General features: G+C 42.1%; 1 protein-coding gene across 1 annotated transcript; it reads left to right on the forward strand.

The window, feature by feature from the left end:
• The first annotated feature begins 526 nt into the window (after nt 1-526).
• On the forward strand, nt 527-11,625 carry uox (urate oxidase). Its single transcript, XM_046298116.1, has 8 exons — nt 527-658; nt 2,943-3,155; nt 3,586-3,702; nt 4,052-4,130; nt 8,228-8,414; nt 9,868-9,991; nt 10,821-10,904; nt 11,191-11,625. Exons 1-8 carry the CDS (start codon nt 638-640, stop codon nt 11,263-11,265), a joined length of 900 nt encoding a protein of 299 aa, XP_046154072.1. The 5' UTR covers nt 527-637; the 3' UTR covers nt 11,266-11,625.
• Nucleotides 11,626-12,338: the final 713 nt, after the last annotated feature.

Below are 12,338 nucleotides of genomic sequence, written 5' to 3' on the forward strand. Positions count from 1 at the left end.
CCTATGATAAAAATTACAGGCCCTCTCATCTTTTTAAGTGGGAGAACTTGCACAATTGGTGGCTGACTAAATACTTTTTTGCCCCACTGTATATACTGTATTTTATACCATCTATTGCACCTTGCCTATGCCGCTCGGCCATCGCTCGTCCATATACTTACATGTACATATTCTCTTTCACCCCTTTAGATTTGTGTGTATTAGATAGTTGCTGGGGAATTGTTCGACTTGTGCTTCTAGTTCCGACAGTGCAGTAATATCTAACAAAATGTGGAAAAGTCAAGGGGTGTGAATACATTCTGAAGGCACTATATCTGATGTAAGCATGTATTGTTTCTGATTTAAACATTACTTTTCTAGTATTTTTTTTAACATAATTCTCAACATAATCTTGAGAACTATCAGAATTCTGATCCACAGGTTATCAAAGACATATATTTTGCTAAGGCAAATGCTTACAGGTTGATAATTGAAAGATATGACAACATTTGTCAACTGACAGTTACTTGCGTAACTGCTAAAATGACAACAGGTAAGACCACCCTCTTTACAAAATCCTCCATCATAGCCAAATTCCACTCTTGCTGCAGACAAGGACACTACAGGACATCAGGAGGCTGGAGGAGGCACAGACACCATGGCAACTACCTCAACTCAGGTACAGAACTTTTTTTATTTTTAGGTTTGTATGTCTTAAGTCAAGTTTGCAATTCTTGTTGTCTTGTTAACATTGACCCATTAGATTTCTTCAGAACATAAATACTAAGTATTTGTTGTGTGGGGTCAATGACCATTGAGCCAAACCGCTTTTCTGACTGGCAATAGGGTGGTTACTTTCAACATAAAAAAGTATTTGTTAATCCCAAACTTAAATCCATTAAACTTTTACCAAGCCTTAAATAATTGTCATAATTATTGGAATTTGTATTAAAGGTGCATTCCATAATATTTGAAAATATGTGCAAATAGCTCTTACGGTCTATGATAGCTTTCTACTGTCTATACAAGCAACCCTGTCCCTGGAGTGCCGCAGGTACTGCAGGATTTTGTTCCAACTGGGCACCACACCTAACCAACTGAGTTAATTGATCAGTTCAGTGATTGCCTAGGTTAAATACACCTGGTCTCCCAGGTCGGTTAAATCAAGAGCATGAAGTGCCTGCGGCATTCCAGAACCAGCGTTGCCTACTCCTGGTCTATACGGTTTCTTTAGTCTATAATATACTATTTAGTAGTGTTGGGTTCTGAGAATATGAAATATAATTAGTTATGTCACTGAGGGAGAGAGGGTAAAGTATAACGTTTACATTATGTCAGGATATGTTATTGTTAGCCATCATGGATTCTCTGGGGGTTGAAGAGACACAGTCTGGTATCAATAACCATGACGGCCTTGAGTTGGGGAGGAGTGAGCACTTTGGGGTGGAGGTCAGGTCAGATGAAGTGAGGAAGAACAGATACCACTAAGGTTCTGTCGAACAACAGCATTGGCTGTTCAGATGTGGAGAAGGAGACTCAGCCTAGGAGAAAGGGTTAAATATCAGTGCTTGTGTGAATATGTTTTTGTCTAATGCAGCTGCATTGACCCTCTGGGAAGAATAAACTTGGTTTTAGCTTTCATAGTGTCCGTAGAGTTTTTACTTTGAGAATTAGAAACAAACAGTAATGGAATAACATTTATTGAGTGTCCGGCCCAATATAACACAATACAGTATAACATGTTGATATGCCACAAATATCAGATTGGTTTTTATCTCTTGGAATATAGGGTCTTCAGACAGATTGTAGATAAAGATTAGTATGCATCCAATATATTTTCATAATAATGTGGCTGAAATAGTACCGTTACACATTAGATACACAGTTTAAAAGTTAATTGTAACACTGTTGATATGCTGCAATAGGTTACAATCAATGTTCCCTCTAAGCTGTGCAGCTCCCCTTGGACTGCCGCACAGAAGACATATCAGCCAGCACAAAGAAGCAAGAGCTTGAACTTCACTCAACTTTCTAGAGTTCTCCCCTTTCACTCTACTGTGGGAATGCTGCTTGAATCAATGCAATATTAGTCACTTTCAATGTAACAAACCAAAACAAAATTATCTATGCACGACTTAGCATGCAAAACTGACTATGCAAGACATTTTATTGTAGGCAGAGCACATTGGAGTACAATTCTATTGCAATGACAGGCCGACTCAGGCCATACTCTACAGAGACCAGCACGCCATAACCAATCAGAGCTGCAGTAGGCCTATATGCAAATAGCCATTGCCATATATGGATACGTGCCATTCACTTTGAACTGGACTGTGTTTATAGCACTTTGTAGCCACGTGCACATTTATTCATATTCTTTGCTAGTTACTGAGTTATTAGCCCAGTTATAGCTCATTTATAGTCAACAATGGGGGAGTGGTTTCTTCCTACAGTATCACAAAATGTGTGCATTTCTAGCCATCTTTGAAAAGCAAATCAGGTAAAGAGCTTTTTATTTCTTAAAGTGTTGTATTTTGAGACGGTCTTGAATAAGCTAAGTAGCCAATAAGCAGGGGGTAGCATAATTTGGCTGTTTCTCTCTAATAATGGTAAGGTAATAATCATGATTATTATTTCGTAAAGTGGTTTCTTGTATCAAACAACACAACATTTTCAGTCACCTTGTCTGTTGGACAAGTGGATAGACAGGTAAATGTCAAGTCCTGCATGTTTTTTTCAAAAGTCTTTGATGGTAGGTCACTTGGCTGTGACCTAAAACGAGTACAGCCTCAGTGTTCACAGTAAATGCGCTTCGGAAGTTGCACCAACTTCATTTTTGTTTTAAAAGCATCTTTGAGATTCTTCTTGTAATGAAAAGCGGTATATCAATTAAATGTATAATTATCATTATCACTGTCACAGCACCTTGTGCAACCAACCCCAATGTTCTGACGTTTCTGTAGAATGTGGAGTTTGTGCGGACCGGCTATGGCAAGAATCTGGTCAAGGTGCTGTTTATCAGACGAGAGGGAACTCACCACTACATCACTGAGCTGACGGCTAATGTGGAGCTCACCCTCAAGTCCCGCAAGGACTACTTGACCGGTGACAACTCGGACATCATCCCTACTGACACTGTCAAGAACACCGTCCATGCACTGGCTAAGCTGAAGGGAGTACGTGGTTGTGCACTCACACCAGATACGTAGAAAGAGTTTAAAGGTTTGGGAAGACAGCTATCATCATCTGAAAAGTAGATGGCAGAATGCTGAATGAATAACAGCACTGCAAATGGAATGGGTAGCCAAAATGACTTAGTGATATAGTTCACTTCAATATCAGTTTGTTAGACACCCCTAAAGGGTGGTCTAATGTCAAGATGAGTGCATTTCTCTAACCTGGAACCAGCCTGATTGCCACGCCAATCTTTCTAAGAGGTTCCACCATGCTAGCATGTCTCATACTCTGTTGTGTAAATTCAACAAAAAATGCATCAGTCTCACTTGAAATGGAAAGATAGGCTAAATCTAATTTGATATATTTATGTCTTTCCAATTGACTTTAATACAGGACACCTCAGTGATACTAAGTTTGTGTTTTGTTTAGGTTTTGACCATAGAGCAGTTCGCCATGGACATCAGCAAACATTTCCTGACAGCTTTCAAACATGTGACCAGGGTAAACGTGAAGATTGAGGAGGCACCATGGAAGAGACTGGAGAAGGTACAGTAGAATAAGGCTGGATTCAAAATCCAAAACACAATGCCTTTCTTTGAGGACTTGCCCTCATACAACTTAAGGGTCTAGATAGGTGAAAGCAATAGGGTGCGATCAACATTTAGTCTATTGGGGTGTGAAATAGGTTGTGATTTCCCCATACCGCCAACACTTCAGTCCCTTCAGCTCTGCAGGGACACTTTTTGAGGGGTGAAGGAAGTTGTTTGGAATGACGTCTATGATATAGATACGCTATTGGATGTGAGCCCTGTGTGTACTCTGTAAAGGTATACATGGATTAAGTGACATTTAAGAGTGATGCATTTAATGAATGAGGCTCGTCTTTCTTGCACAGAATGGTGTCGAGCATGTACATGCATTCATCTACAGCCCTGAATCCTGGCGCTTCTGTGAAGTCGAACAGAATCATAATGGTGAGCAAAACACGCACAAAGTTGATTTGTCACAGACATACTCAAGATTGAATGAAAATGTCACAGTACCGTAATGCCTTATTTCAAGCACATAGAACTAGAGAGCTAATAACATCACTTTACATACTAGAACACAGCTATGTAAATTATATCATACCATCAGGATCTACCTTTAGCACATGGACAACTTATTATCAAATCTGTATGAAGCTAAAAATGTATGAAGGTTTACTTTGAATGATGAGTGGTGAACCTAAAAGCAACGTCATATTCATTAGGCACCAAACCGAAGAAAATGCAAAATAGGGAGGTACAATATATACTTGTCCAATTAAGCTAGCTATCATGAATGCCAGCCAATACTAGCTAGGTAGCTAGTATACAACAACCACAATGCTCCCCTAGAGAGATCACTGGATGGCAGTTCAAATATCACAGTTTGATGCTGCCCCGAGATGCATAGTGCCTCTTACACTATAAATACATTCTTAGCCTTTAAAATATCTCTGTACTGTGTTAAACTTGCACCGGGGGGGGGGGGTTAACCACCCTCCCCACCCTTGTACGACCTGCCACTGGGCTAGGGGCCATGGTGACTAACAGTGGCTCTAGCCTTAGATCATTGATCAGCGGAGGGTTTGAAGGGAATCAGCTCCAGGATCTCAGAGGTGCGGCCCAGGTCATTTTCCTCAAGCAAACAAGGTTCTTCTGGTTCTGACTTTCCATCCGATGTCCAGAGCTCGGGGTAATCGCTTGAATCCACTGCCAGCCGAGATGCATTTTCCTCCCCAGAGTCCTCCATGTCTTCCCTGTCCAGTCCATCGCCGGAGTGGGTGACCTCTCCTGCATCTACATTGATTGAAAGCCCTGCAGCATCACTGTCATTGAAGTGCACCGAATCATCAATTTCAAATGGCAGGAAACCACTTTCTCTCTGCCGTAACGGTCTTGAATTATTTACGTGTGGATTTGTGGATTGACTGAAGTCACTGTGAAAATCTTGGGGTTCCACTTGTCAGCCAACTTGCGGCGGCCCCTTTCACCCTTGTTGGCGATGAGGACACGATCCCCCATGGACAACCTGATGCCTTTAACCCGCTTGTCATACTCCCGACCTTGTCGTCTCTGTTGCTTGTCAGTGTGCTTTTGGGCAACAATCATAGCTTCCTTCAGCCCAGTGATCAGAGTCTCGACATACTTGTTGCAATCCACAACACTGGAGTCGTCCAAAACATTGCGGATCATAACATCCACTGGTAGCCGAGGGACACTACCAAACATGAGAAAGAATGGAGCATAGCCTGTATTCTCGTGAACAGTGGCATTGTAGGCAAATGTCAATGACTGGATTTGTTGAGGCCAATGTTCTTTGGTTTTCAAGGGCAGACTCTTGAGCATGCTACCTAAAAGTCCTGTTGAAGCGTTCAGCTTCTCCATTCCCCATTGGGTGATATGCCGTGGTTCTTGACTTTTGGACACCGGAGAGCTTAAGCAGTTCTGCTATTAGCTCGCTCTCTAAATTTTCACCTTGATCAGTATTGATCCCTGAAGCAAATCCGTAGACACAGAAGACACGATTCCACAGTTTACGAGCTACTTGCTTGGCTGTCTGGTTTCTGCATGGCCATGCATGGCCAAGTTTAGTGAAGTGGTCAGTCACCATCAGACCATCAACTGAGTGCTTCTTACTGTCTTCCGCTGTCCAAAAATCCAAACACACCAACTCCATGGGAGAGCAAGTTTTGATGCTCTCTAACTGAGCTCTAGCCACTGGCTCTTGAGTCTTTGCTAGAACGCATATCTAGCAGCAGCGCACATACTCCTTGATGTCGCTCTCCATCGCAGGCCAGAAAAACCTCTGTCTGGCCAAGGCTAGAGTTCTAGCTTGGCCTTGATGTCCTGCAAGGTCGTGAATGCCAGTCATCGCTTTGAGTCTCAACACCACTGGCAAGACATACTGGAACTTTCTCCGGTTTGTGTGACTCTCCTTAATGACACGATACAGAACTCCCTCTCTTAGAATCAAGCTTTCCCACTGTTTCATCAGCAACAACACTTTAGAAGAAACATTGTATCGATCTCGTCTGGTGGGCCGTTTCTTATTGAAGACGAAAGGGATGACCTTGGAAGTCACAGAGTCTTGCAGCTGAAGATCTCGAAGTTCCTCGTGCGAGAGTTCAGGCAAAGTGTCAATACCGGGAGAAAGCAGCCGTTGGGTGTTGGAACCAAGCTGGATTCCTTGCATCTCCGTTGAATATTCCCAGTCGATATGGAGCAGACATATGGCCTTCACTTCAGCAGTGGTCAAAGAGGTTATCTCCTGGGGATAAGAAGCCCAACGGAAGGCATATTGGACATCATCATTCAACGTCCCAACAGCCTCATTCAGAAGTGCTAGGTAGGACTCCCTCACCAGTCTTTGTGGGACAGTCACTGCGAAGGGGTCGCGGCTCAGTGCATCTGCTACTGTATTCTTGCTGCCTGGGATACGCTTCATATCGAAGTTGTACGGTGCCAGCTTGGCAACCCTTCTGTTCTCACAAGCGTCCAGCTTGGGTTTGTCATGATGTACGTTAACGGGTTACTATCTGTCCAGACAGTGAACTCATATGGAGCATTTGTCTGTACCATCTCCTCTATATGGTGGAGGTTCCTTTATGTCTGATTGCATGATGAACTTAATTTTACTGAGGTCCACATATCCTACTGACTCTGAATGATGATCACTAATCTTTTCTGTACTTCCTGGTACATACGTACTGGACCTGCCACTCTGTAGTTCTTCCCTAATGGAGATCCCTATTTCCCGGGCTAGCTGAGTGACCGGCTCAGCTAGACCATCTACACGGGCATTTGGATTAACACTAGATGAAGGGATTTCATCCACATTTTTTTTGTGGAGCAAAACATGGGGGAACCTCCTGCAGCTACACGCTTTACAGGGGTTTGATCAGAGTATGAGAAACACCTCCCCCTCCCAGCAGTGAATTTGGGTTCATCACCATTATAAGATGCCATAACACTAAACCACTAATGTTACGTTAAAATGTCTGTTGATGACCACACTTCTATGTTAGTTAATACATCGTTGTCAGAAAAAAAACAGGAAAGAAAAGACCGCAGTTCCGCTTTTTGCCACAAGGCGGCAATAGTACCTCAATGATATAATTAGTCTCTAGAGCAGCAGCACTGTGGTGATTGAGCTGAATCCGGGTCTAGAAGGCACCAATGTAACCGGTGCTATACTGCACCGCTGTAACTCTGTGTTGTGTGTGTGGTTGATTGAGACTATAGACGTGGACATGAACAAAACACTGTGTGTATGACTTTGTGCTTAAAAGAATCAAACTTTTCTGAAGACGACAGAAAAAGCATGCCTACCTCTCATAGTGCATCAAAATGATTTGAGCACGAGCACGCAGGGCATAACGTAAGTACACACTCCCCTACTCCCAGGATGAAGGCATGCATGATAACAAATCAACATGACACATTAGTATATGAACCTGGTGAAATTCACACAGTACTTTAACAACTGTTACACACAGTCTGTGTACTATTCATTTAATCAGAATTCATAGACCGGCAGGTAAGCGTGCTCTCGAGTGTCTAGATCTTCTTTACCATTCTGCCATCAGATTTGCCACCAATGCTCCTTATAGGACACGTCACTGCACTCTACTCCTCTGTATTCTGGCCATCTCTGTATACCCATCGCAAGACCCACTGGTTGATGCTTATTTATAAAACACTCTTAGGCCTCACAACCCCTATCTGAGATAACTACTGCAGCCCTCATCCTCCACATACAACACCGTTCTGCCAGTCACATTCTGTTAAAGCTCCCCAAAGCACACACTGGGTCGCTCCTCATTTCAGTTCGCTGCAGTTAGCGACTGGAACGAGCTGCAACAAACACTCAAACTGGACAGTTTTATCTCAATTTCTTCATTCAAAGACTCAATCATGGAAAATAAAATAAAAATTAGAAACAGGGATTTTCATTTTCCATTGCAAAAATGCTTTAAAACATTTTTGTTGTTGTTTGCCCCAATGAACACAACCCTGGTCTTTACCTCTGTGCCCTTCCCCCACAGAGAGCCCTATTCTTCACAGTGGCTTGAAAAACATGAAGGTGCTGAAGACCACTCAGTCTGGCTTCGAGGGCTTCTTCCGAGACCGCTTCACCACTCTACAGGAGGCCAAGGACAGGTGTTTCTGTACCTCTGTCTACGCCAGGTGGCGCTACAACAATGTCCAAAATGTCAACTTTGACAGTGCATGGTAATTCCCTGAGTTAATGACCTGTGTAAAAGAACAGTTCAGTTCATTAATACTGTACATAGTGCCCCATAATACTCTTGACCTAACACCTGTGATATGTAAAACAGATATCATTTACACATTGGAAACAAAGCTGTCGATTAACGTTTTACTGCAGTGGGCTAAATCAGGGTCACACAGAGGGATTCTTGGTACTCTTAAACAAATCTACTTTGAAACAAAAGTAAGCTGTAAGCTGACGTCGACAGACATGGCATCTCTGCTTCTAGCTCCTAAGCAACTTTGCAGTATTTAAAAAAAAACATTATTAGCACAGAAAGTTTTTTGTGTTATTACATACAGCCGGAAATAACTTTTCGATATCAGAGCGGCGGTAACTCACCAGCATTGCGACCAGGAATACAACTTTCCCGAATTGGATTATTTGTTCGTACCCCCCCAGGGCAATTGAACTTACCCCAGAGGCTGCTCCAAGACGCCACCGGCAGAGAAGAGGTATTTGGAGTGGACTTCTAGTACAATTCAGGAGGCGTGCACACCATTCACCACTTCTGAGTATATTGCCTGCTAATGTTCAGTCTCTGGACAATAAAGTAGACAGGCTCAGGGTGAGGATCTCCTTCCAGAAAGTCATCAGGGACTGTAACATACTCTGTTTCAAGGAATCATAGCACTCTCGGGAAATACTGTCCCCGTCAATACAGCCAGCTGGGATCTCAGTTCATCGTGCAGACAGCAATAAAGAACTCTGGGAAGAAGAAAGGCGGTGGTGTATGTTTCATGATTAACTAATTATTCATGGTGTGATTGTGATAACATACAGAAACTCAATTTATTTTGTTCACCCGTGGCCGACGTAAGACATTCAAGCGTGTAACCCTCGCAAGGTTGCCTGCCCAGACGGCATCCCTAGCCACGTTTTCAGAGCATGCGCAGATTAGCTTGCTCGAGTTTTTACGGACATATTCAATCTCTCCCTTTCCCTGTTTGCTGTCCGCACTGTCTCCAAGATGTCCACCATTGTTCCTGTACTCCCTAGACCCACTTTAATTTGCTTACCGCCCCAATAGATCCACAGACGATGCAATCGCCATCACACTGCACACTGCCCTATCCCATCTGGACAAGTGGAATACCTACGTCAGAATGCTGTTCATTCTATAGCTCAGCCTTCAACACCATAGTGCCCTCCAAGCTCATCATTAAGCTCGGGGCCCTGGGTTTAAACCCAGCCCTGTGCAACTGGGTCCTGGACTTTCTGACGGGCCGTCCCCAGGTAGTGAAGGTAGGAAACAGCACCTCCACTTCACTGATCCTCAACACCGTGGGCCCCACAAGGGTGCGTGCTCCCTGTTCACCCATGACTGAGTGGCCATGCACAACTCCAACTTGTGAAATAATGAACAAACTGATAAGCTTGAGGAAATATTCAATATTCTACTCTTTTTTGCAGGAACTCTGTCAAGGAGACAATAATTGAGAAGTTTGCTGGCCCATACGATCGTGGAGAGTACTCTCCCTCTGTGCAGAAAACCCTCTACGACACACAGGTCATAGTCCTGGATAGGGTGCCTGAGGTAGGTTCATGCAGAATAAACAAGAAGTCACTTTATGTCCAACATTCCACTCCAAAATGAAAGTTTGTCTTTCAAACCTTTAAAGTAGTAGTGTTCTGTTGAGAGAAATCCATGTCCTAGGCCATCTGTTTTATAGATCATAGCAATGCAAACGATATGCCACAATCAAAAATGGAATGGAAAATATAAGCACGGTGTAATTTGTAGATATGTTCGGCTTATCTTTTCCGTTCATTTAGGCATATAGCTAGATCTACACAACTGATGTCGAGGGATCTGTCATCTTGACATTAGGCTACTTTTGAGGTCTGAAAACACTGTCAATTTTGTATTTTGGCTTGTAACGTCCCTTTAATCTGACTCTGACTGAAGCTAGAGTGGCAAACTGCATGCTGATAAAGCCTATCTTCTCTCTTCCTCTAGTTTAGGGACAGTATATAGCCTAACTCACACACTCACATGCACACATGCATACAAACTTTTAAACTAAACAAATATAGTTTTTTTTTTCGTGATTACTGATCAATTCATTTATAATTATTAGGTTTTGTTATTTGTTATTTGGCTTCCAACCACACCTGCACAAGTATAAAAAACAAATAGTGGTATTGTCCATCACTTGTTTTTCCTTGGTGCAAATAAATAAAACTATTCATAAAGAATCTCAGAGTAGGAGTGCTGATGTGGGATCAGATTCTCCCCGTCCAAGCAATATCAATCATTATGATCAAAAAGGGGAAACCTAGATCAGCACTCCTACTCAGAGACGCTTTAAGAATATGGGCCCTTGTTTCAAAACACTAAGTGTTACTGTGTATGTCTTTTTCAGATTGAAGAGATTGAGATAGTCATGCCTAACCAACATTATTTCACCATTGACATGACGAAAATGGGTCTCACCAATAACAATGAAGTGAGTTGCAACCGGAGAGATACTCAGATGGCCTGTTGCTTCGAGTCAATGCTTCTCCTTGACCTGCCTTTAAGGAAGAGATGAAAATAAAATGATTTGTTATGCGTTCTTCCTCTATTTAAACTTTTTTTTACACTAAATTGTATATGGGAAGCTTTGAAAAAACTGTGATGTTACAACTACTACTACAACAGTTGGCAGCATTTCTATGATTTAACAAGTTTATCACCATTGGTTGCTCACTGTGGGTTGAATATCTAGTTAACGCATTACCTTTTCCTTCAAGGTTCTTCTGCCATTGGACAATCCTTCAGGGAACATCATGGGCACAGTACGCAGGAAGCTGCAAGCAAAGCTATGAAAAGGAACACAAAGCTACCCGAAAATACTTTAATCAAAGTGAGAACAAAATGATAATTAATGTCCCATCGGTTAAGGTCTCTCCAAACACAACATACTGATCAATCTACAAGGTTGTGTTCATTAGGAACGAAACGGAAAGCAAAACAAACTGAAACGGGGAGGCTTAACCTATCCGCTGTTGCAAATATTTCCATTGCGTGCCCGTTAAGTGAAGTAAAACATGTACAAAGCTGTATCCTTGCTAACAATATTACTTCCCTGAAATTACAAACGGACACGTTTGTTCATATTCTCCATTTAAGAATGTCAAGTGTAGAAAGTGATTCAACCCACATGGTAAATCTTATCCTAAAGACGAGTCAAGGTGAAACTTTTGGTTTACACTAATTGCAATTGATCAAATAATTGTGTGTGCAATTACATATAATTCATTATGAGACAACAAATATAAATATACAGTTGAAGTCAGAAGTTTACATACACTTTAGCGAAATACATTTAAACTCAGTTTTTCACAATTCATGACATTTATGCCTTGTAGAAATTCCCTGTTGTAGGTCAGTTAGGATCACCACTTTATTTTAAGAATGTGAAATGTTAGAATAATAGTAGGGAGAATGATTTATTTCAGCTTTTATTTCTTTCATCACCCAGAGGGTCAGAAGTTTACATACACTCAATTAGTATTTGGTGGCATTGCTTTAAATTGTTTAACTTGGGTCAAATGTTTCATGAAGCCTTCCACAAGCTTCCCACAATAAGTTGGGTGAATTTTGGCCCATTTCTCCTGACAGAGCTGGTGGAACTGAGTCAGGTTGGGAAACTTCTTCTTCTGTAGGCCTCCTTGCTCGCACACACTTTTTCAAATTGTCTATAGGATTGAGGTCAGGGCTTTGTGATGGCTACTCCAATACCTTGACTTTGTTGTCCTTAAGCCATTTTACCACAACTTTGGAAGTATGCTTGGGGTCATTGTCTATTTGGAAGACCCATTTGCGACCAAGCTTTAACTTCCTGACTGATTCCTTGAGATGTTGCTTCAATATATCCACGTAATTTTCCTCTCTCATG

The sequence above is a fragment of the Oncorhynchus gorbuscha genome, linkage group LG14 (genome assembly GCF_021184085.1).
Source record: "Oncorhynchus gorbuscha isolate QuinsamMale2020 ecotype Even-year linkage group LG14, OgorEven_v1.0, whole genome shotgun sequence".
Taxonomy (NCBI): domain Eukaryota; kingdom Metazoa; phylum Chordata; class Actinopteri; order Salmoniformes; family Salmonidae; genus Oncorhynchus; species Oncorhynchus gorbuscha.

Bases quoted from the DNA above. Each gene is read 5' to 3' on its own strand.
- uox (XM_046298116.1), top strand. From the start codon at position 638: ATGGCAACTACCTCAACTCAG. The intron at 659-2,942 runs GTACAGAACTTT...ACGTTTCTGTAG, and splicing joins TGGCAACTACCTCAACTCAG to AATGTGGAGTTTGTGCGGAC. The intron at 9,992-10,820 runs GTAGGTTCATGC...TGTCTTTTTCAG, and splicing joins TCCTGGATAGGGTGCCTGAG to ATTGAAGAGATTGAGATAGT.